The following is a 21494-nucleotide window of genomic DNA, read 5'->3' as shown; positions in this document are numbered from 1 at the left end:
TCCTTTGCTGCTAATTTCCAAGAGGAAGTCGAGGCCTAGGAAGGGACAGCTGTCCTGGACCCAGTTAAAATGGCAATGGTGACAGGACAGGGAGTAGCATCAAGTCTCTAATCCTTTTTTCCCATTATGCAACCCCTTCTTGGCTTGGAGCCCTGAAGGGGGCTGATCCGAGAGGCCGGCTGGTCTCTGCTACCTCGTCCTACGCAGAACCTTGCAGTTCCTGGGGGCTGCGAGAGATGGCGACGCAGAGCAGCGCGGTCAGGCCGGAGAGACACGAGCCCCTCAGTGACCTCACAAGCTGAGGGGGCTTGGGGATGTGAGCCTGGTAGTCAGACGTCGGGGGCGGGGCCTGCAGCTGTGACGTGGGGGGCAGGGCTCTGTGTCTTCCAGGCCCAGCTGGCGATTCATTCAAAAGGCGCGCAGGCTGCGCTGCCGCCGCTGCGCTTGCCGAACCCAGGCGCCGGGTCCAGCGGGAAGCGGAGCTGGACCTGCGGCCGCGCGGCCAGGTAACGAGGGCGCGGGAACCCCACAACCTGCCCAGATCCCTGCGGGCGGGGCCAAAAGGATGCGGACCCGAGCGGCGCCCCTGCCTCCCCCGCGCCTCTGAGGAAGTTCGCCCGCCGGCGAATGCGGCAACCCTGTCCCCGTGCCTCCCTACCCCCACTCCTGTCCCGGCGCCTTCAGCGCACGGGTCCCTGCGTGTCTTGGAGCCCTGCTGCCCGGGACTGTGTCCCCCCTGTCCCGGTCCTCCGCGTCTCCTGGCCGCGACTCCGGGCCCGGCCTGCGAGGTGGTATGGTGAGAGGTGGATGAAGGGGAAGGGGAAGCAGAGGCGGAACTTGCAGTTTGTGGAGCTGACGGGGCCCAGAGCCGACTCTGGCCTGGGACACTTGGACCGAGACAAAAATGGGGTGCGGGACGGGACGGTGGCGCCTCAGGGCAGCCAGGGGGAGAGGGTCTGAGCCGTGTCAGCCCGTGACTACGGGTGACACGGCGCGTGAGGCAACCCGGCCTTGGCGAACGTGTTGCTGGGACACTGGGTAGTGACGCGGGACTGAACGGGCCACACAGAGGGGCTCTGTGTGTCTGTGACAGGCAGACTGTGTACGTGTGATGGTGCGTGTGGGAGAGACCTCGGGTCATTGTGTGTGACCGTGACCCCCAGCTCACTGGGAGTGAGGCCCTGGTCGCAGGGCAGGGGTCGCTGAGTGTGTGTGGCCTGTGGTGTGAACCAGAGCAGGGCCAGGACCACCGGCAGGCAGTGTGAGTATGTGAAAGAGAAGGAGAAAAACCCAAGTGACTGAGAAAGAGCCCATGAATCACTGGAACTGTAGTGTGTGTGGGATCTGGGTGTAGTGTCACCATGAGTGTGTGTGTGTGGTGTGTGTGTGCATCTGTGCCTCAGGGCAAGGAGTAAAATGTGGAAAGTGGAGGGGCCTCAAACACCTTCCAGCAGTTCCAAGGTGTGTGGGGAGGGCAGGGAGGTGGAAGTCTGAGGGACTGTCTCCAAGAGGATGCCCCTAAGAAGCTCTGTTTAATGACTAGTTCCCCCTCAGTTAAGTGAGGGGGGATCCTGAGTGACTTGACCTGGCAGGGGGAGAGAGGGCAAGGCTGAAAGGCATCTGGTGGGTGACATCTCTGGCAGCAGCAGAAAGGTGCCAGGTAGCCCCAGAGTCTACCTTCTAGATACATACACACTGAGTTTCCTGAAGCTGGACAAAGCCCTGCCACCCTGGTAACTTGTAACCTCACTCACTGGGCCCAGGCACAGCATTGCTATCAGACCCCACGCCTGCTAAGCGTCAGTTTCCCCATCTGCACACAGAGGTGTTGGGCTGTGCGTGGATTGTGAATCATCACTTTGGGATCTTCTTTTGTTTTTGGGTCAACTGCCTCTGTTCTCCCTTTCCTCACTCCAGGCAGAAAGACTGCAGTGGGGGGTGGGGACAGGGTGGCTGCTGGGGACCCAGTGGCCCAAGGGCTGCACCCAGGTGCTGATGACAGGGTTAGAAGCAGAACCTTTTCTATAACTGGGCACCAAAGGCTGCCTGGTCCTGGACCAAGCCCAAAATTCATTAACTTCCTTGGCCCAAGTCTCCTTTCTTCAGTTCCCTGGTTGGAGGTGGGCAAGGGTGGGGTGGGAGGGGAATAGATTTGTTCCCCAGGAGTAGTCTCTCTGGTCTGGAAGGCTAAGGTCTTGCCAGAGGCTGGTGCAGGGCCCCTCTACCATCTGGGCTGGACCCCTGTAAGGCCCCCATTCCATAAAAAGGTCTGTGGGTTCCCGCAGGATGGAGTGGAAATCAGGTTCCCTCACCCAGGAGATGGTGGGGAGAACCTGCTGAAGGGTCTGGACTTCTGTCTTCTGCTATCATCCTCTGGAAACATTGACTATGTCTTTTCTTGGGGGGAGGGGTAGGCAGGGGTAGCAGTGCCAAGCTCTGTGCTGAATACTTTATCATGTACTGTCTTGTTGAATCTTCACAGTGGTTCTGGGATGGGTTACTGTTCTTCAGAGAAGGAAACTGAGGCTCAAAGAAGCAAATTGCCTTGCCCAAGGTCATGCAGAGTTAGAACAGAGCCAGAATTGGAATCCAGATTTTCTGAGCCTAAAGCCCTGTGAAATGCTTACAGAGGGCCACCCCCTTCCTAATATCTTGTCATGGCTGATCTGGGCTTCTGTCTCTCAAACTCAGGTGGCAAGCATGGCCTTGCCAGCGAGTCACATGGTGAGTTCTGGATGTGGTATGTGTGTGCACACAATGCTGAAACATTGAGGATAGGTGGGTGTGCTACATGGTTTTGCTGCTCCTCCTCTTCCTCCCTCTCACAACCAGTCACCTCCAGCCACAGGTCACCAGAAAGGCCTATCTTCTACCTTCTGGAGCCTACAGCTGAATTGAGGAGTGTGCACATAGCTCTAAAGAGTGTCCAGAGTTAGTAGCATAGCTCAGACTCTAAGAGACAGGGATGGCAGGGGTCATTAAAAGTCCCAGGTGACCTTCACCATACTCAAGAGGCCTCTTACTCTTCGGAGTTTTCTAGGGGCATCTTCCCAAATCCATTACACATTGTGGTGGGGAGCAGGTGGACAGTGACCTTAAGCTGGTGCCTCAGTCTCCTCATTTTTCCCAAAGAGAGGCCCCACCTAGCTCTGATCAATGTTGCCGCCTGGCCAAGGGCCAGAGCTCTAGGGATCAGGGTGTCCCTCGGTCCTCTCTGAAATGACTACAGCTCTGTTTCTTGGGGCTGATCAAAATAGCGTTCTTGGTCCCCAAGGGCTGAGCCTGAGTTATTTCCATCCCCAGGAAAGAGGTGGAAATAGCTCAGAGCCCAGGAACAGGAGAGAGAGGGGAAGGGTTAACCTTTTCTTGTCCCTGCCTTGTTGGAGGCCCCCAAGCCTTGCCTTGTGCCCTGCCCAGGCAAAACCTTTCCAGTGGGGCTAGGCTGGGTTTCCACATCGGCCCCACTTGGGACTGGTGTGATAGTTGCATGTCTGGCCAAGGAGGGAAGATGTCAAGGGACAATCAACACCCCACCCTTTACTCATAGGGTCAGGTGATGAGCCGAGAGGCCCAGCCTCATTTTACAGAGGAAGAGATTGAGGTTCTGAGAAGTGCAGGAACTTAGCCAAGGCCCCCCAGAACAGTGATATTCTGACTCTGCCTTCCAGACAGGGTACCTGCCTACCTTCTGTTCTGCCACACATTCCTCAGTTGACTGGGGAGGACCAGGCTGGCCAATCTGAAGGGGGATGGGTGTGGGTAGGACTGTTTAGCACCTGACCTGACTCAGGAGGCCAGACTCCCTTCATTATAGGGCCAGCCCTTCTGCCAGGTGGGCAGGACAGTTGGACCAGAGTAAAAGGAGTTTATCCTGGGGGCCCATCAGGATCCATCCCTCACTTGGGATTGGGTGGCACCCAGGATATACGGTCCTGGAAGAACTCAGCAATCCCTGTGTTCTGAGCCCTTGTGTATTTGGGCCTGGGCTTGGTGGTACCACTGAGTGGAGCTGGGGTGTCAGGGAAGACAAGAGGCAGCCAACGCTACCCCTACCGCGTTCCCAGTCCTGGGGTTTAAGATTGAGGTGCTCATATCCTCAGCAATACCTCCAGGAGGGTCATCAGGCCCTCCAGGTACTGGCGGGGAAATAAAGGCCCAGAAAAGGAAAGGCTTGCCCATGGTCATTAGCAAGCCCCTAGGGTTGCTGGGATCCAAACCCAGGTCTGTCTGCGTTGAAGGCAGAGTTCTTTTCCTGAGCTACCCTGGGAAAGATGAGAACTCTATAAATAACCTGCCCACGTGGATGTGAACCTGTGCCCTGGCTGGTTGACTATGACAGAGAGGGACAGAGGGGCCTCCACAGCCAGTTAGTTAGAGGTAGGGTCTAAGTATATGGGTGGAGAGAAAAGGAAGGAGGGCTTCCAGAAGGAGGGACCTAAACTTGGACCAGCATATCTTCACTGGATGAGGGGGCAGGGGGAGCAAGATAGATTCCATAGCATGGCTTTGCTGTGTGCCCAGCCTCCTGCATTTACCACCCTGTCCTCCTTTCTTCCCTCCCTCCCTCCCTCCAAGAGTCCCCACCCCAAGGAGGGAGTCTAAAAACCATAATGGCTGAGGGACCAGGGCCTAAGGTGGCCAGAGCAGGGGAGGGCTTCCTGCAGGAGGAGATGCCTGGGCTGAGGCCTGATTGTAAGAAGAGCCACTGTTCCTATGAAGTCAGTGGAACCTTTGGGCACACTGTAAGGTCAGCTGAACAGGCACAGTTGCCCAAAGCACAGAGGAGGAAATTGAAGCTTGGGGAGGTGGGATGGGGTTGACTGCCCCCTCCACCTTCCTGATTTTGACCTCAGCTGGCATGGGAGCAGATGAGCACAGGCCTGTAGAGGGGTTGGGAACTGGGCATCCAGGGTCCTCCCAGGGAGCCCAGGCCCCTCCACCCAGGCTGCTTCCAAGCTACAGTGTGACCTTGGCTTGAGGCTGCTCTAGGCTCCTCCTCTGGCCCTTGTGGGACTGTGGTGAGAACTGGCACTCGAGAGACCATCAGTCTGGGCACTGGCCAGCACTACTTATAGTGGCTCTGCTTATTCTCTTGGCATCCTATGAGGCAGGGATAAACACCACTGTTTGCAGAGGAGGACCCCAAAGCTGAGGGAGGGTAAGTGACGTGTCCAAGGTCACAAGGCTGCCAAGTGACAGAACCAGAGTTTGAACCCAGATGTGGCTTCCACAGCCATCCTCCCCCTTTCCTACCCACATCACTTCAAACACCCTGACTCCAGTCCTCATAGCTCCACTGGGTAGGCCTTGACCCAGGATTGCTCAGTGGGGACTCTTTCCCAGCACCCCGAGCCTGGAGGAGCTAGAGAACGGGGCATGTTAGGGTTATGGTCTTCCCATAGTCTCTCCAGAAGCCTCTATCCGTGTCTACCAGGGAGGGATGTGGAGGGCAGGGTCTGTGCTAAGCACACCCTGAGCTGTCCTGCCACATTGGTAATTCAGTTCCAGATATAGGGTTGGGGCAGGAGGTGAAGGTATTCCAGGCTTCCCAGAGGCAGAGCAAGGGTGGGAGGGGGTGCAGTGGGTTATCCTCCAGCCCGTCACAGGCCTCTTGCCTTCACATCTTGGGGTCTTCCCCTGCCCAGGGCTACACAGGAAGGCCTGTGATGCTGAGTGGTGGAATGGTGGGCTAGAGGCAGGTCTTGGAGGAGCAGTGGGGATGCTATAGGCCTGGGGTGGCATGAGCAAGGGCTGCCACTGCCTCCCCAACTCTGCATTGGTAAACCTTGTCTCCTCTGAGACCAAATTGTTATAGTCATTACTTAGCCTCTCTAAGCCTCCGTTTCCTCAATTGGAGGCCTTTCTTTGAAGGTTTCATTGAACTCCTGACTTGAAAGGGCATGGGGCATGCTGAGGTGCCTAGTGAGGAGGATGTAAGAGAGCCCCAGTTCCACCCCAGGAATGACTGGCTGGTCTTAGACATCCCTCTCCCCTAACCTAGAGGATTGCATTTTTGCCATAGCCAGACTGGGAGGGGCTGGGTAGGCCAGGTCTAGCTGTCTCAAACCTTTTCTTAGAGTCAAGGTGCCAATTAGCCCTGCTCAGCCCCAACTGAGCCACTGAAGCCCAGGCCTGGGGTGGCCCAGGCAGCAGGGATCTGAGGGGCAAAGCCATACCCAGCCCCTGGGAGCTGGGCCAGGGGTGGTCAGGGAGTAGTTGCTGCCTGTCCATGTAGTTAGTGTTGCAGTATTAGGGTCCAGCCTGGTTGGAGCACTCACCTCAGGGTTGTGACCTGGGAGATCATGGCTGCCCAGGGCCTCTGTGGGGGCAGGAATGAGGGCTTCCTTCTTGTTAGGTGGCCCAGAGCCAGCTTCTGCAGTCTCTGGGACCCCAGCCCAAAGCCCTAGGGAGCTGTGGCTCTACTCTGGGGCCTCTTCTTCCTCCCTCTGGGAATTCCCGGCCTTCCCAGCTTTCTGGGCCTTCCCTGGGCTTCCTGCTTACAGTTCCCCACACCTCTTTCTGCCAAAACTGACACAGACTAGGGAAATATGCAAATGAGCATGGGTGCAGGCAAATCTTAGGGGCCCTGGAGACTGCCGGGGTGTAGGCAGCACCTCCTTCCTGGGGGCGCATCTGGGTCCTTTGTGTCCACAGACTCTCAGTTGAAGCACCTACTGTGTGCCTGTAGCTCTCTAGCCTTCACCATCAGGTTGGTAAATCAAACCAAACTCACTGCCCTCGAGTCAGGATCCAACTCATAGCGACCCTTCCTTGGGTTTCCGAAGCTGTATCTCTATGGAAGTAGATTGTCCAACCTTCCTTCCGAGGAGTGGCTGGTGGGTTTGAACCACTAGCCTTCTGGTTAGTAGTCAGATGCCTTAGCATTCAAATGCCTTAGGCACTAGGCCACCAGAGCTCCTGTCAGGTTGGCAGGTTCTTCACAAATGTGTATGCCGACTAGAGGCAGAAATGAGGTCAAGACTTAAAAATGAGGTGGGGAGTAGCGTCAGGTAGACCTGAGCTCCATCTTTGCTTCACCATTTATTGACTGTATGACCCACACTCCCCCGGCCTTAGTTGAACTGCTCATCTCTCTTGTGAGGTGCACCAAGTCCCTGCTTAGGATGGGGGATGGGAAGCAGGCAGGCCTAGCTGCTCTCACCGCCGCCTACTGTGGGCACTGCCCTACTTCAGCCCCAGTTGCCAGGGAACCACTGGGTTCCTCGCTAACCTGGATTTCTCTATTGATGGGTGGCCTCTGTCTTCCTGCCTCGGGTGCAGCCACCTCCGGGGAGGCCCGTGTCCAGCTGTGTTTCTAGGCAACCCTTGCCTGTAGAGGCTGAGGGAGGTCCACTGGCTCTGGAGCAGCTGGTTGGAGAAGAGAAGTGCCTGTCTCTTCACCCCTTCTGTTCCAGGTCCTACATCAGAGGGCTCCTGCCAGGTACTAGGTACCTGCCCGCCACCACCATCTACCCTAGTCCTGCCTCTATTTGGCAGGCAGCCTGAAGAACCATCTGAAAGGAAAATTGTTCTACATCTCCTCTGCTTAACCCTTCAAGGCTCACAGAGGCCCTAGGGAAGGCCAGGCATCTCAGCTTGTAGATGAAGCTTGGTATGACCTGGACACTGCCTGCCAATCTTCCCAGACTCCTCTCCCTCCGGCACCCCCATCCTCAGATTTCCACCAGGCTAATTAGACACCTCCTGTGTAGTGGCTCAGTGCCACACACTACCCAGAAACATAAATGAGAATTTCTCATTTATACCTCATACCTCCCTATCAAGTGTGTGTTATTATGCTCTCTGCAGTTTACAGACGAGGAAACTGAGGCACAGGGAATAGTAGTGATGTGTAGTGCTCTGTGCCGGGCCCTGTGCCAAACACTTAGTGTGAGTACTCTCATTTTACCCTCCAGGGAGCCCTCTGCAGGGGGTCTCCAGCCACACAGCCAGTGGAGAACAGAGCAAGGCAGGCTGACCAGAGCACTAGTCAGCCACAGTGTATATCCCACAGTGAGCCCAGGGGTTCATATCCCAGTTCAAACCCACTCCCACCTAACCTCAAGCTCTGGCCTCCTTAACCACCCTGCTCTCCAACCCTCCCTCCTTTGGCATAGGTGCTACCCTCTACTGAGAGTGCCTTTCCACATCCCTACCCTCCCAGCCCCGCATTCAGTTCAGCACCTGTCTACGTACCAGGTACCAGGGGGGGCCCTGTGCTTAGCACTGGGCATGGAGGGCAGCATGTTGGTGGGGAAGGGGCCAGTAAACAGGATCATCACCCGCAGGGAGGGCGATTGATGCTGAACTGAACGGGAAGTGGCTGGGGGAAGGGGCTTCCAGGAGGAAGTGACTTTGAGCTGAGCTAGGAAGGAAGAGGAGGAAGTGTTGGCCAGGTGATGGGAGGGGCTTCAAGGCAGAGGATACAGCAAGTTCAAGTACTGGGGTGAGCGGCAACTGTGTCTGAGGGTAATCCCCCCCCAAAGCACCTCAGGTGGCTGGAGTGTGTGTCGGGGGGGCGGTTGGCCGGGGCATGGCAGGACACTACCTGAGTGTGCTGGTCTGGGCCAAGCAAGGCCAGACCTCCATGTCAGGACACCTTGGCCCTGCAGGGGGGCAGAGCGAGGTGATCTTCAGGGTAGAGGTTCAGTAGAGCTGACGATGGAAGCCTTTTCTGGAGAAGCAGGACCAGGACTGGGAGTGCATGGGAGGAGAGGAGGAGCCCAGGCTGGGGGAGGGAAATGTGACAGGCGCTCGAGTGACCCCAGCTTGATTCTGGGAAAGGGGAAGTTGCTGGTGGAATGGGCGGGAGGAGTGGCTGGCTTCCTCTTTCTTTAAGCCTCAGAGGCTACACCTCCCTGGGGTTCCTACTCCGGGACTTCCACCTCTCTTTGGGGACCAGGGTCATGGTTTGCTAGTTGGCTTTTTTCCAGGGAATTTCTTACTCTAATTGTGTTGGCATTTTTTTTTTTTTTTTGGAGGATGGGGGCTGGCCAAGTCTGAGGAAACCCTCCCCCCACTTCAAGGAGCCTGTTTTGTTTGGGGGGCGGTGCCAGGGCTGGGGCCCCAGACACTAGGCTGGGTGTGGGGGTTTTGTGGTAGATAAAACAGACCCCTGCCCTTGCTACTATGTGATGGGGAATAAGCAATAAATGAGTAAGCAAACAAAGTATTTAATTACAAACTAGGACAAGAGGTACAGAAGGAAAAAACAAAGCAACCAAACTCACTGGCATGGAGTCGGAGCCAACTCATAGGGACCCCTCCTTGGGTTTCCAAGATAGTATCACTACAGAAATAGACTGCCTAACCTTCCTTCTGGGGAGTGGCTGGTGGGTTTGAACTGCCAGCCTTCTGGTTAGCAGTCACATGCCTTAGGCACTACACCACCAGAGCTCCTGAGAGGGGAAAAAAAGAGGGAGGAGTATCACACAACCTACTTGAGACTCATTACCTCATCAGCACCTCATGACAGCCTTGTCATGGGAGATAAGCATCCCATTTTGCAGATGAGGACACTGAAACCCAATATGGTGAAGCAGTGGGCTTTGGTCCCACAGGGAATCGCTGGCAGTGGGGATGGGGTTCCAAGTTGGGACACCTGGGGAGGAATGGCCTCTAAGCTAACTTTCTTCTCTGCTGGAACTCCCCTGGGCTAGACGGCACTACTGGTAAAGTCCTAGGTCCACCCTAGGACTCCCCAGTCAGAGGGGAGCACTCTCCCAGCTGCAGGCTGAGCGGGCTTTCCTGAATCTCTGCGGGCCCATCTCTGAACCCTTCTCCAGGAAGCCCTCAGGAGATGCTTGGCTTTGGATGGTCACTGACTACTCAGCCTTCAGGACAAGGCAGAGGGGCCTTCATAGCCACCCACGCAGGCCAAGGGGCCTCTAAGTGAACTTGCTTTTAGGTCACCGTTCCAGGGCTAAGGGATTGGGCGCCACAGGCTTAGTGGGAAGGGGTGTGCATGTGAGGGGCCAGAGTAGCATGTGTGAAGATAGCGTTTCTAAGGCAGCCAGGCTGGCCCATCTGAGGGAACCTGCTGAAAACAGAGACTCAGGCAGCCAGACTAGAGTAAGTGCCAGTTTGGGGTAATTAGAAGGCGCTTAATTAGAAGGCGGCTGGGCCCTCAGCAGTGAATGTCTGTGAGTGGGCCCCGCTGGCACTGTGTCTGAGCCTTTGGGCCCCATTTTCCTCCCTAAAGTCTCCAGGTTACAGGGTCTTCCTCTGCCCAGAGGGAGCAGCACACAGTGCCCCCTGCAGACTCAGGTCACTGAGCAGGTGCCAACCAGGGTCTACGGTGGGATGGGGGCTCTCTTCTGTGCTTTCTTGACCCCTCACTTTTCACCCTCCCTTCCCCGCACCTTTGGGCCCACCACAGACATGTAGGAGTGCTGGGCAGGACTGTGGGGACAGCCCAAGGGCCTAGAGCTCATGGTCTGTGGGTTGGGAACCTAGGAAAGCAGGGAGGGGGTCATGGGGAGATGGGCTTGAGGGGGAAGTGGGCCAAGGGTATGGCACTTTTGGGGCAGAAACTGGAAAGGAAGGTTGGTGACCAGATCTGGGGAGGAACAGCTCAAACTCATTGCCATAGAGTCGGATCCAACTCATAGCAACCGCCCCCCTTGGGTTTCTGAGGCTGTATCACGATGGAAGTAGATTGCCAAACCTTCCTTCTAAGGAGTGGCTGGTGAGTTTGAACTGCCAGCCTTCTGGTTAGCAGTCAGGTGCCTTAGGCACTATGCTACCAGAGCTCCTGAGGAGGGACAAGGGGGTGCCATTTGCTGGGTGCTGACTGCTGGGTGTGGCCTTCACCTTGCTCTCTGGCTGGCCTTTTCCTGTCCCTGGTTTTCCCCTGAGCTGGCCTGGGGCCCAGAGCCCATGCCAGTGACCTGGAGAGTCCCGAAGATGATGTGACAGCTGTCCCTCCCCTCTTCCCTCCTGGGACGTAACACAAACCCTTGGCCCCTGAAAGGTCTGTGCAGGGCCGGGCAGCCAGTTCTGCGGATCAGTTTCCTCCGCTCCTTTACCAGCTAGGATGCTCAGATGCCCACAGGCAAGGGGCCCTCATGTGATCTGGGATCCACTTCGGGCCTGGCTGTCCCAGAGGCTTGGCATCAGACAGTTTGGGTTACAGACAGGGTCTCCTCAGCCTGCCAGAGGCCCCTGGGCCCTGCTTCCTGTTTTGAGGCATGGGAAATGGGGACACTGCCCCTCAGGGCTCAGAGGCTGCGTTGCTGATGCTGGACAAATGCGGCTTCCCTCACCCACCTGACCCTGCAGCTAGGCGTCTTGCAAATACAAGACTCCTAGTTTGTCACAATCCAATTTGTCGTCTAATTTATGTCCTTCTTCTTGCTGTTTCAACCACTGGCTCCAAAGAGCAGGCTGGAGACTTAGGGAGGAAAGGTTGGAGGCAAGGGGTCTCACCTCAAGCCTGTGGGCTGTGGGAAGGACCACTGAAATATCTCCGAGTCCTTCCCTCACCATCATTCAGTGTTCACACATGATTTGTTTGTTTTTCTTCATGCATTTCACCTTCTGGGTCTGGAATGTGAGTTCCCCAGGACAAGATCTTATGTGGCCCGTCACACCTGTTCCCCTGGTAGTGGTGGTGGAGTATGTGTGCAGTGCTTGGTATATAGTAGGTGCTCTGCACACGGTAGGTGCTCTGCACACAGTAGGTGCCCAAGAGGTGACTAGAGGCTGAGTGCTGGCTACCATGGCCTCCCCCATCCCCACAGGTCTGCCAGGCCCCAGCCCTTGCTTGGCACTGGGACAGAGCCCTCTGTGGGGAGTCAGTCAGGGGTGGACAGTGGGCCATGGCTACATGGAAGAACTACGAGTATGAGTCCTTCAGAACTCCTTCACACAGGAGCTCTGGGGCTAGAGAAAGCCCTGACCCAGCTTTGGGGAAAGGGGAAGTCAAAGGAAACTTCTAGAAAAAGAGGTCTTTGCATTGGGAATCAAAGAGTGAAGGAGAGGCTTCCTTGGAGTAGAAATGGCAAGAGCAAGGACAGAGAACATGAGAGAGCTGGCGTGTTTGGGGACTTGTAAGCAGTTCGAGGTGGCAGAAGTCTGGAAAGTTGGAGATGAGGGTGGAGAGACTTAAGCAAGAGGGTGCCAGCCCCCTCAGTCTTCCTTTTCCCCAAGGGCCACCTCAGGCTTCCTCCCTCACAGGCTTCCCTGGTTAGTCCAGGCTACTTGGCTGTTTATGAAAGAAGAAGCCCTTCCTCCTCCAGGAAGCCTCCCAAGCCTGGCAGAGCCTCTGCCTCCCCTCCCTGTTCTCTCACAGGGTACCCCCAACTCTACTCAGACTTCAGGTGATGTAGGCCAAGCTGCCCGGTGCTCAGCCTGCCCCTGCAGCACCCTGAACGCTCCTATCCAATCCTGTTGGCCTGAGTGCTGTGCTGGGAGGACAGCAGCCCCCCACTGAGCCTCCCTCCATCTGCTCCAGGCTGGTGACCGGCCTGCCCCGGCCCTGAGGATGAAGCTGAGCCCACTGCACTGGTCCCTGCCCTGCTTCCTTGTGGTGAGCTTGGGATGGGACCATGGGGAGCCCTTCAGACAGGAACCCCAGGGCAGGGTGGGGGCTGGGTAGTCAGCTCTTCCTTTGAAGAATCTGAGGTGATCAAATCCTTAGAAGCCTTCCTGGTCCATCCTGCAGGGAGGGAGAAGGCAGGACTTGCTGGCATTTGTAGATGGGCCAGCATAGCTGAGGGCAAGATGCCTGCTGGGGGGCGTGGGAACAGAGCAGCAGGGAGGGTAGGCCAAGAGAGAGGAAACTGGCAAGAAACGGCCTGGGATTTGGAGCCTGACAACCTCAGCCCCTGCGATGCTGGGACCCCAGAGTCCAGATCTCAGAATCAGAGACTGGCCAACTGCCCAGTGCCTTATGGGACTCCAGATTATAGACTTGGAGCCTCGGGCAATAGCTTAGAGTCTGGTCTGGGGTCCATTTCTCTGCTGCGATGATGGAAGCCCTGGGGGAGCAAGACGTGGCCTCTGGCTTGGCCGAGAGCTGTGCTGGTACAAGAAGCCTCCAGGGCCCAGTAGGTGCTCGGAGCCTGGTCTGGCGCCAGTGGAGGTCCCCAGGGCCTCTTGTGTGACATTGCCTCTGAACCTCAAGAGTGGCTGGCACTGCTCTGTGCTCCCTGCCCCCCAGCCAGCACCAGCCAAACCAGCAGACAGGAGTCTCCCCACAGCAGAAAGCATTCAGGGAGACAGGTTACACCTGAGAATGGGAGACAGAGGGAGCGCCCATCCCAGTGGGATGGCTGGGGGTAAGGGGGACACATTCTTTTGGGATGGATCCCACCCTGTTTGGGTGCAAGGGTGTGACCAGGGTAGCGTTGCATGGTGGGAGGTCATGGAGAAGGATGTGATTCTGGAGACGCGGAGGGACCAGAGTAGGAAGCATCAGCTACAGCCTTGGCCTTGGGAAGACAAGCAGAAGCCAGTTAACAAAATGCCCAGCTGTGATGGGGGTGGGAAGGGACCAAGGCAGCAGGATGGGGGTGGAACCTGACAGAAGAATTCGGAAGTATTTCCTCCTCATCCTCCTGGCTAGCCAGAAAGGTTGTAACTCAGAGACCCAAGAGTTTGAGATCCTGATCTAACTCTGTCTGGGGCTTTCCAGCACTTTCCAGAAGCAGATGTGTTTCTCTCCATGCCCGTATGGATGGAAATGCAACAGGCCTAGGGCAGGACAGGTTTTACACACAGCAAGAGGGACTGGGTTAGAAGAGTGTCCCTGGAGCCTGGATGGCGTGGCCCTGTGTGGTCAGTGGTCCCCGCCTCTGAGGCCTTAAAGAAGTGGGTAGTGGATGGATGACCCCAGAGACCCCACACCCCAGTGATGCCTCCCTGAGTGAACTCCTGCCCACCGTTCTTCCAGCTGCTGCCCTGGTCTCCAGCCACTCCCGCATCAATAACACCTTGGCAGTGCCCACCTGGGGAGGAGCCTAGTCTGGTGAGCATTGCCCTGCCCATCTGCTCAGTCCTATGAAGGCTGTTGGGGACAAGGAGTGGAGTCCCCAGGCCCGGCTTCCCTAGTGACCTCAGCCCTGGCTCCTGGTTTTGTTCTCACATTTTCCCTTCCACAGGACCTGAGGCAGGGTGAGTTGTGCAGGTCCTGCCCCCCAGGCACCTTCTCAGCCTCATGGGGCCCCAGCCCCTGCCAACCCCACGCCAGCTGCAGCCCTCGAGGGAGGCTGGAGGCCCAGGTGGGCTCGGCGACTCGAGATACACTGTGTGGAGGCTGCTGGCCTGGGTGAGCCATGGGTGGGGTGTGGGTGTGGGGCTCATGGCTGTGTGACCAGAGCTTTGGCTCACCTCCACCCTGAGCAGGTCTCAGTCTCCCCATTGTGAACTGGGATGGGTCAGCAGCAAGCAGGGTGCCTGGGTCCAGCCTCTCTCAAGGATGATTTTGGGGAACCGGTAATGTCTTTCCTCCCTCCAGGTGGTTTGCCCCTGAGGGGGGCCCCCATGTTCCATGTCAGCCCTGTTCCTGGGCGCCTCTGGGTACTCATGGCTGTGATGGTAAGTGAAAGTTTGGGGCCAGGACTTGTGGGGTGGAGTGTGTGGGAGGAGCAAGCTTGAGCCCAGGAGCCCCTGCAGTGCTCCTCTGTGGACAGAGAGGTCCTCACCCGGGCAGCCACTGGCTCTGTGTGTCTTCCCAGCTTGTTTCTAAGGGGTAGAGACCACCCAACAAGTGCAGCCACAGCTGGACCTGCATAGCACAGGAGCAGAGGCTGGGTATTAGGGGCTGATGGGCTCACATCCTGACCAGCCCCCTTCCCCCAACCCCCAGAGCCCCATGGAGCTGACTGAGCACACGTGCTTCATACACTCTCACACATATGCCCTCACACCCATGCACGTATGTACATGCACACACTTGTGCACATATGCACTTGAGCATATAGGAACATACACACACATACATGCACTCACACACACTTATGCACATATATACACACTTGCACATGTACACACACCTCTCACTCACTGAGTCAGTCACCTTCTGAGGGAACTAATCCATGGATCAAGTCACGAGGTCCCCTCATGGGTCCCTATGCCCATGCATGTGCCATGTGTGCCCTCTGTTCACCCCTCTGTCCCCAGGGTAACGGGTGGACAGAGAGCCAAGGGTCTGGCTGTCCAGAAGAAGTTTCAGTAAGAGCCAAGACAGAGGCCGTGCTCGGGCTGACAGAACAGATGGTCAAAGGGAGGAGGAAGGAGTGAACTGGCCTTTGCTTCCCGAGTGTGGCTGGGAGTGGGCTGCTCTGGACACCTCAGTCCTCCCCACTACCTACACACATCCTCTATCTGTCTTTCTTGTTCCTTGTGTCTGCCTCTTTTCCTTTCCTCCATCCTCCGTGGTGCTCAGTGTGGCGACACCGGGTCCGGCGTGGCGTGGAGGCATCAGCAGGTGCAGGCAGCAGTGGGGAGACCCGGCAGCCTGGGAACAGCACGAGGGCAGGCAGCCCCGAGGAGACGGCTGCGCAGTATGCAGTCATCGCCATTGTCCCTGTCTTCTGCCTCATGGGGCTGCTGGGCATCCTGGTGTGTAACCTGCTCAAGCGGAAGGGCTACCACTGCACGGCCCACAAGGAGGTCGGGCCTGACCCCGGAGGTGGAAGCAGCGGTGAGGCCCAGCCTGGGGTCAGGGTGGGGAGACCAAAGAGTGTGGTCAGCTTGGGGGCTGCCAGAGGGAACCTGGAGGCACTATACGTGCGGCCACAGAGGTGACAGCTGCAAACTACAAAGGGCAAGGTGGTCTGAAGTGTGGCAGGGGCAGAGCAGAGGCAGAACAGCTGCTCAAGTGGCTTCAGCAGGATTCCCCCCTGGGATGGGCTCCAGCTGTACCTCAAAGGTTGGACTGCCCCCTTGGTACTCAAAGTGACCTCTGACCGCTGGTCTGGAGCAGGAGGAATTCCTGGAGTCAGGAGGTCTGGCATGGGCAGCTGTCCAGGACAGGCACCACGAGGGGCTCAAGTTTCAGCTCCAGGGTGGGTTTGAGTTATACAAGCCTTGGAGCCAGAGGGAGAGATGTATTCCTTCCTCCCATCCTAGGACCCTGCTCCCTTCTCCCCACAGATCAGTATGTACTACACGCACATGCACTGTCCTGGGCAGCCTGTGGGCCAGTCAAGATTGAAATGGAGTCTCACAGGCCAGTGTCTCAGAATGCTTGGGGGCTGGCCCAAGCCCCTCTCAGCTGGTCTGGAGGGGACAGGAGCTCTACACAGACAGGCAGAAAGATAGCGACTCAGGGTCATTGCACCTGGGACAGCACTTGTTTTCCTAATGTAATGACTTCCTTTAACTGCTAGGGGCTGTCTGGTTGCAAGTCCTGGGAGTGCTTTTGGCTTCTGGCTCCAGGATTGATCACTGTGGCCCCAATCTCATACCCTTGAGGTTTTGGCCCAAAGATGACCAAGAGCCCTCAGTTCCATAAACAGGGTGGTGTGCAGGGAGGTATTAGACCTAGAATGGCTGTGTGTGCTGGAGATGTTGGGGCTTCTGGGCAGGGAGGCAGTCCACAGCTCCCTGAGGCTGAGGAAGGCAGAAGGCAGATCCAGAAGAGGCTGAAGTCCCGCCCCCTCGGCAGAGACCAGGAGTTCTGATGGCCTCTGAAAGCTCCAAGCATCTGGGGTTATTGGGTACAGGAAGCTGCAATGCTGAGTGATAAAGGTGATAGTAATGAGCTTCTCTGAGGTGAGGCGGAGGCCTAGAGTACCAGACATGCGGAGCTTTGGGGACCTCTGTCTCTAAACACACAGGTACACACACTCACGCGGGGCCCTGCTGCTGAGCCTTAGACGGTCTGGGGCGCCCTCTGCTGGCAGATCCTGGCATAGCTCCTGAGCCCATAGCAGCTCCCTCGCCCCCGCAAACTTCCGGGATCACGGTCCTATTCTCTTCCTCAGGGAACAACCCCGCCTACCGGGCCGAGGACGCCAACGAAGACACCATTGGAGTCCTTGTTCGCCTGATCACAGAAAAGAAAGGTGAGGAGGTGGTCTGCCCTGCCACAATGCCCAGGAGAGGATAGTCTCCCAGAGCGCGCAGGGCAGGGGTCAGAGTCAGCCCTGCTCTGGTAGCTTAGGGCCTAAGGCATTTGACTGCTAACCAGAAGGCTGGCAGTTCAAGCCCACCAGCCACTCCTGGGAAGGAAGATTGGGCAATCTACTTCCGTAGTGATATCGCCTCGGAAACCCAAGGAGGGGTCGCTATGAGTCAGATCTGACTCCACAGCAGTGAGTTTGGTTTTTGGTTTTGCATGCTGTCTGACGCAGTACAGATGACAGTACAGGCCCTTTTCCTCCTGTTCTTGCCTGATGAGGGTAGAGGAAAGGCAGACAGCCCAGGTCAAGGGGGTGGCAGGGAGTAGGCAGGGGGAAGTCCACTGGGGGTGGGGGACAGTGCCCCTCGTGGCCCAGAGGTGGGTTCTGACTGCAGCTGCCCACAGAGAATGCGGCGGCCCTGGAGGAGCTGCTGAAAGAGTACCACAGCAAACAGCTGGTGCAGACAAACCTCAGGCCTGTGCCCAGGTGAGCAGCAGGGGGGCCCAAACCCACAGGTGATCAGCCTGCCTCCTGAGGATTCACCACCTGAGTGTTCTCCTTCTCCTGTCACCCTCATTCCCGTCCTCCACCTCCTGGACTTGACCTGCCTTGGTGACTGCTCCCATTTGTTTTCTTTGCAGGCTGCCACCAGGCTCCTCCAGCATGCCACACATCTGCCCACATCGTCACCATCTCCACACTGTGCAGGGCCTGGCCTCACTCTCTGGCCCTTGCTGCTCCCGATGTAGCCAGAAGAAGTGGCCTGAGGTGCTGCTGTCCCCCGAGGCTGCAGCAGCCACCACTCCTACTCCCAGCTTCCTGCCTGGCTCAGCCCGGGTTCCCAAGGCTGGGGCCAAGGCAGGACGCCAGGGGGAGATCACCATCCTGTCCGTGGGCAGGTGAGGCAGGTGCAGAAACTGCAGGGCAGGGAAAGATCTGACAGCTGGGTGGGGAGGCAAGGCCCTGGGTCAAGCCCTGAACACCCTGCTCATTGGTGGACCGCCTCCTTCCTGGGCCTCAGTGTGCCTGTCTGAGCAGTGGGGGTGGCCAGAGAGAAGTCTGGACCTCCCACCTGTGTTCTGTCTCATATGGAGCTCTTGGGCCCCCAAGCAGGCAGGGTCTTGATTCCTATTGCACCTGGTGCCCCTTAGGACAAGGGACAGTCTGCTTGCTATCTAGGGAGTGGGGGCTCAGAGGCTGGGTACAGGCAACAAAATGAACCCCTCATCTGCAGTTGGGAGGGTACTGGGAAGGGCTCAGGTTTGGAGTTTGATCCATGAACTCGCTGTGCCTCGTGGCCCCTACCTCTAACGGGGGATTGAACCACCTCTCACAGAAGGGACCATTCCCAGAAGAAGGATATCAGGCTTGGTAAAGTGGAGGGTCAGTGAAAAAGGGGTAAGGCCTCAATAAGACGGATTGACACAGTGGCTGCAACGATGGGCTCAGGTATAGCAAGGATTGTGGGGCTGGCACAGGACTGGGCAGTGCTTTGTTCTGTTGTACATGGGGTCTTTTATGAGTTGGTGCCGACTCGAAGACTCCTACCACTATCACCAATTCCTCACAGGTTCCGTGTGGCTCGAATTCCTGAGCAAAGGACAAGTTCATTGGCATCTGAGCTGAAGACCATCACAGAGGCTGGACCCTTAGGGGATGATTTCCCTGACTCCTCACAACCCGGCCTCCCCGCTGAACAGCGGGCACTGCTGGGCAGTGGCACAAACCATACTAAGAGGCTGAAGCACCCAACGGAGAATAAGACTGAGGTGAGAGCCAGAGCTGGGAGGTGTCTGTTGGCACATGGGCTGACCCTGACTGAAGATAGGACAGGTGTGGGGACACTGGGGGCCCCGGACAGGGCCACTCTCCTGGTGCCCAGAAGGCCCCTGACTCAATTCTGACCTTCACCTCTGTCCCCCAGGAGACACGCTATGTGGTCCGGCTAAGTGAGAGCAACCTGGTCATCTGAAGGGCTGCCTAGTCTGAGGACACTGCAGCCCTGCCCTGGGAGGTGTCAGTGGCTTCCTGCAGGAGGCAGAGCTGCAAACTGGGCCTGTAAGGACCAAGAAGCAACAGCCCAGCAGACAAGGCCAAGGCCTGGAGGTGGGACCATCCACCTAGTGAGGAGGCAGGCCAGCCAGCAGGCACTGTGTGCAGGAGGAGTAAGAGCCCACCCCAGGTCCCTGGCACCCCATTTCTCCCCTGCAGGATGCCCCAATCCCTGCCCTGACCAGTTCCTAGGAGTAACAACAGGGAGCCTAACCTTGGTGGAAAAAGGGGCCCTCTGGCACCCATGGCCCCACTCCTACTTCTCTGTGGTGCCCCAGAGTAGATGCATCTCTTCTTTCTCTTCCAGCAGGTCCTGTAAAGGGAAGGGGCACCCAAAAGCCCTTGGCTGGGGCTGAGTTCCTGGGTTCTAATCCTGGACAAGCCCCTGGTCATCACTGGGTCCCAGCTTTTTGACTGTGAGGTGGGGAGAAAAGGATGTCTCGGTGCCCAGGGTCTCTCCAACTACTTGCAGGTTCTTGGCTGGGTTCAGTGTGGGAGATGAGCTTGACTCTCTGCCATCTCCTCCCATTAGTAGCTTTTTCTGGCCCCGTTTCTCCTGCTGTGGGGACCTCTGCCTTCAAGGCCCCCGTGGGGCTGTTCCATACATGACTATGCCTACAGAAGGGGCTTAATGCATGTGCCTGCCCCCTTCCCCACTATTTTTAATGAAAATGGAGAAACAGACTTGACCTGGGCAGGGCTGTGGTGCAGGAGCCCTGGTCTGCCCAGCTGCCCCCTCCCCCGAGATCTCAGGAGCTTTGGGGTAGGGGAGAGTATGACAGGGCTGGAGAGGTGCCTCTGGCCTCAGTGGTTTCTGTGGCATTGGTGCATCTGTCTCCCAGACCTGGGCAGCGTGAGTGACTGCCTGGCCCAGCTACCTGGTTATTTATGTGGTGCCGTGCAGGCGCGGGCCCACTGCCGTGACCCCATTTCTCTTATTTATTGAAACTTTGCTTTTGTCCTGTCCTCGCATCCCGTCCACTTACTGAATAATAAAAGGTGGGAAAGTGGGTGTCGTGGAGAGCTTCTTTCCCCTGTGCCTCCCCAGGTCCTCTGTCCATTCAGCAAACTGCTCTTGAGTCCTGCACTGGATTGTGTACTGTGCGCTGGACAGACCATCCCTCCCTCCCAGCACCTGCTCCTTGGCAGGTGGGAAGCCAGCAGCATGAAGCAATGGTCCTGAGGAGGTCCCTGACCTCATGTGGGTCTCATGGGAGCCTGTGAAGACAGTGCTGTCCACAGAAACAGGACGTGAGCCATGAGTGCCATGTAAAACATCCTAACGGCCACATTTTAAAAAAGTAAAAAGACCAATAAACCAGTTGCCATCGAGTGAATTACAATTTGTGGCAGCCGACTATGTGTCAGAGTAGGACTGTGCCCGTATGGTTTTCAGTGGCTGACTTGTCTCCAGGGCTTCCTTCTGAGGCACGTCTGGGTGGACGGACTCCAAGCTCCATCCTTCCAGTTAGCAGCCAAGACCATTAATTGGGGCTCCAAAAAGAAACAATGAACTTAGTTTTAATAACACTAATAGAATATTTTATTTGACCCAGTAATATCCAAAATAGTTTTCCTTCAATGTAAAATCAATTTAAATGTTATTAATAAGCTCTTTTATGTTCTGTGTGTGTGTGTGTGTGTGTGCGCTAAGCCTTTGAAATCTGGTATGTATTTTTACACTTAAAACACATCTCAATATGAAATAGCGTATTTCAAGTGCTCAAAGCTACATGTGGCTGGTGGCTACCATATTGGACAGTATGGCTCTACAGGAAGTGACAGTCGTGTGGAACCTAGCAGATGAAGGTGGGTAAGAAAGACACATTACAGGCTTGAGAATGTGGGAGGTGGGGCTATGTTCGGGCAGAGGGAACAGCAGATGGAAAGGCCAGGGATCAAAAGAGACATGAAGAACCGGAGAAATTGGAAGAATCGCAGTGTGACTGAAGTTTAGAGACTGAGGCCAAGGAGCAGCAGAGGCAGGCCACATGGGCTCTGGAAAGCCATTGGCCTTACACCAAGGAGCCTCGGAAAGGCTTAGGAAGGGGAAGCAAGATACAGCAGCTCCCTCTTGGCCTCCGTGTGCAGAAAGGGCAGAGGAGGAGCCACAGGGGTAGGGGTATCACAAGGAAGCTGCTGCAGCCATCCAGACAGATGATGATGGTGGTCAAGCTACATGCTTGTGATGGAAAGAAACAGACGGACTCGAGATTCCTAGGACAGAACTGCTAGGATCTGGTAATACAATGTGAGTCAAAGGATTAGGGATAGCTAGGCCAGTTGGGTGAGGCAACAAGAGTAGCTATCTTGGGGGCAGGAGTGTCAGTCAGGGCCTGTGAAACAGCCCTGTGGGAGGACCCGAGGTACCTG

At 56.5% G+C, this 21494-nt stretch overlaps 1 protein-coding gene across 1 annotated transcript; it reads left to right on the top strand.

The window, feature by feature from the left end:
- Window positions 1–12484: 12484 nt before the first annotated feature.
- RELT (RELT TNF receptor) lies at window positions 12485–19041 on the top strand. Its single transcript, XM_042780958.1, has 10 exons — window positions 12485–12529; window positions 13895–13969; window positions 14103–14269; window positions 14459–14538; window positions 15389–15646; window positions 16932–17012; window positions 17474–17555; window positions 17711–17968; window positions 18640–18838; window positions 18994–19041. The coding sequence occupies exons 1-10, from the start codon at window positions 12485–12487 to the stop codon at window positions 19039–19041; spliced, it is 1293 nt and encodes a 430-aa protein (XP_042636892.1).
- Window positions 19042–21494: the final 2453 nt, after the last annotated feature.

This window comes from Orycteropus afer, unplaced genomic scaffold, assembly GCF_000298275.1.
Source record: "Orycteropus afer afer isolate SDZICR_OR568_19922 unplaced genomic scaffold, OryAfe1.0 scaffold00074, whole genome shotgun sequence".
Taxonomy (NCBI): Eukaryota; Metazoa; Chordata; class Mammalia; order Tubulidentata; family Orycteropodidae; genus Orycteropus; species Orycteropus afer.
This window is presented reverse-complemented; position numbering and strand designations above follow the sequence as displayed.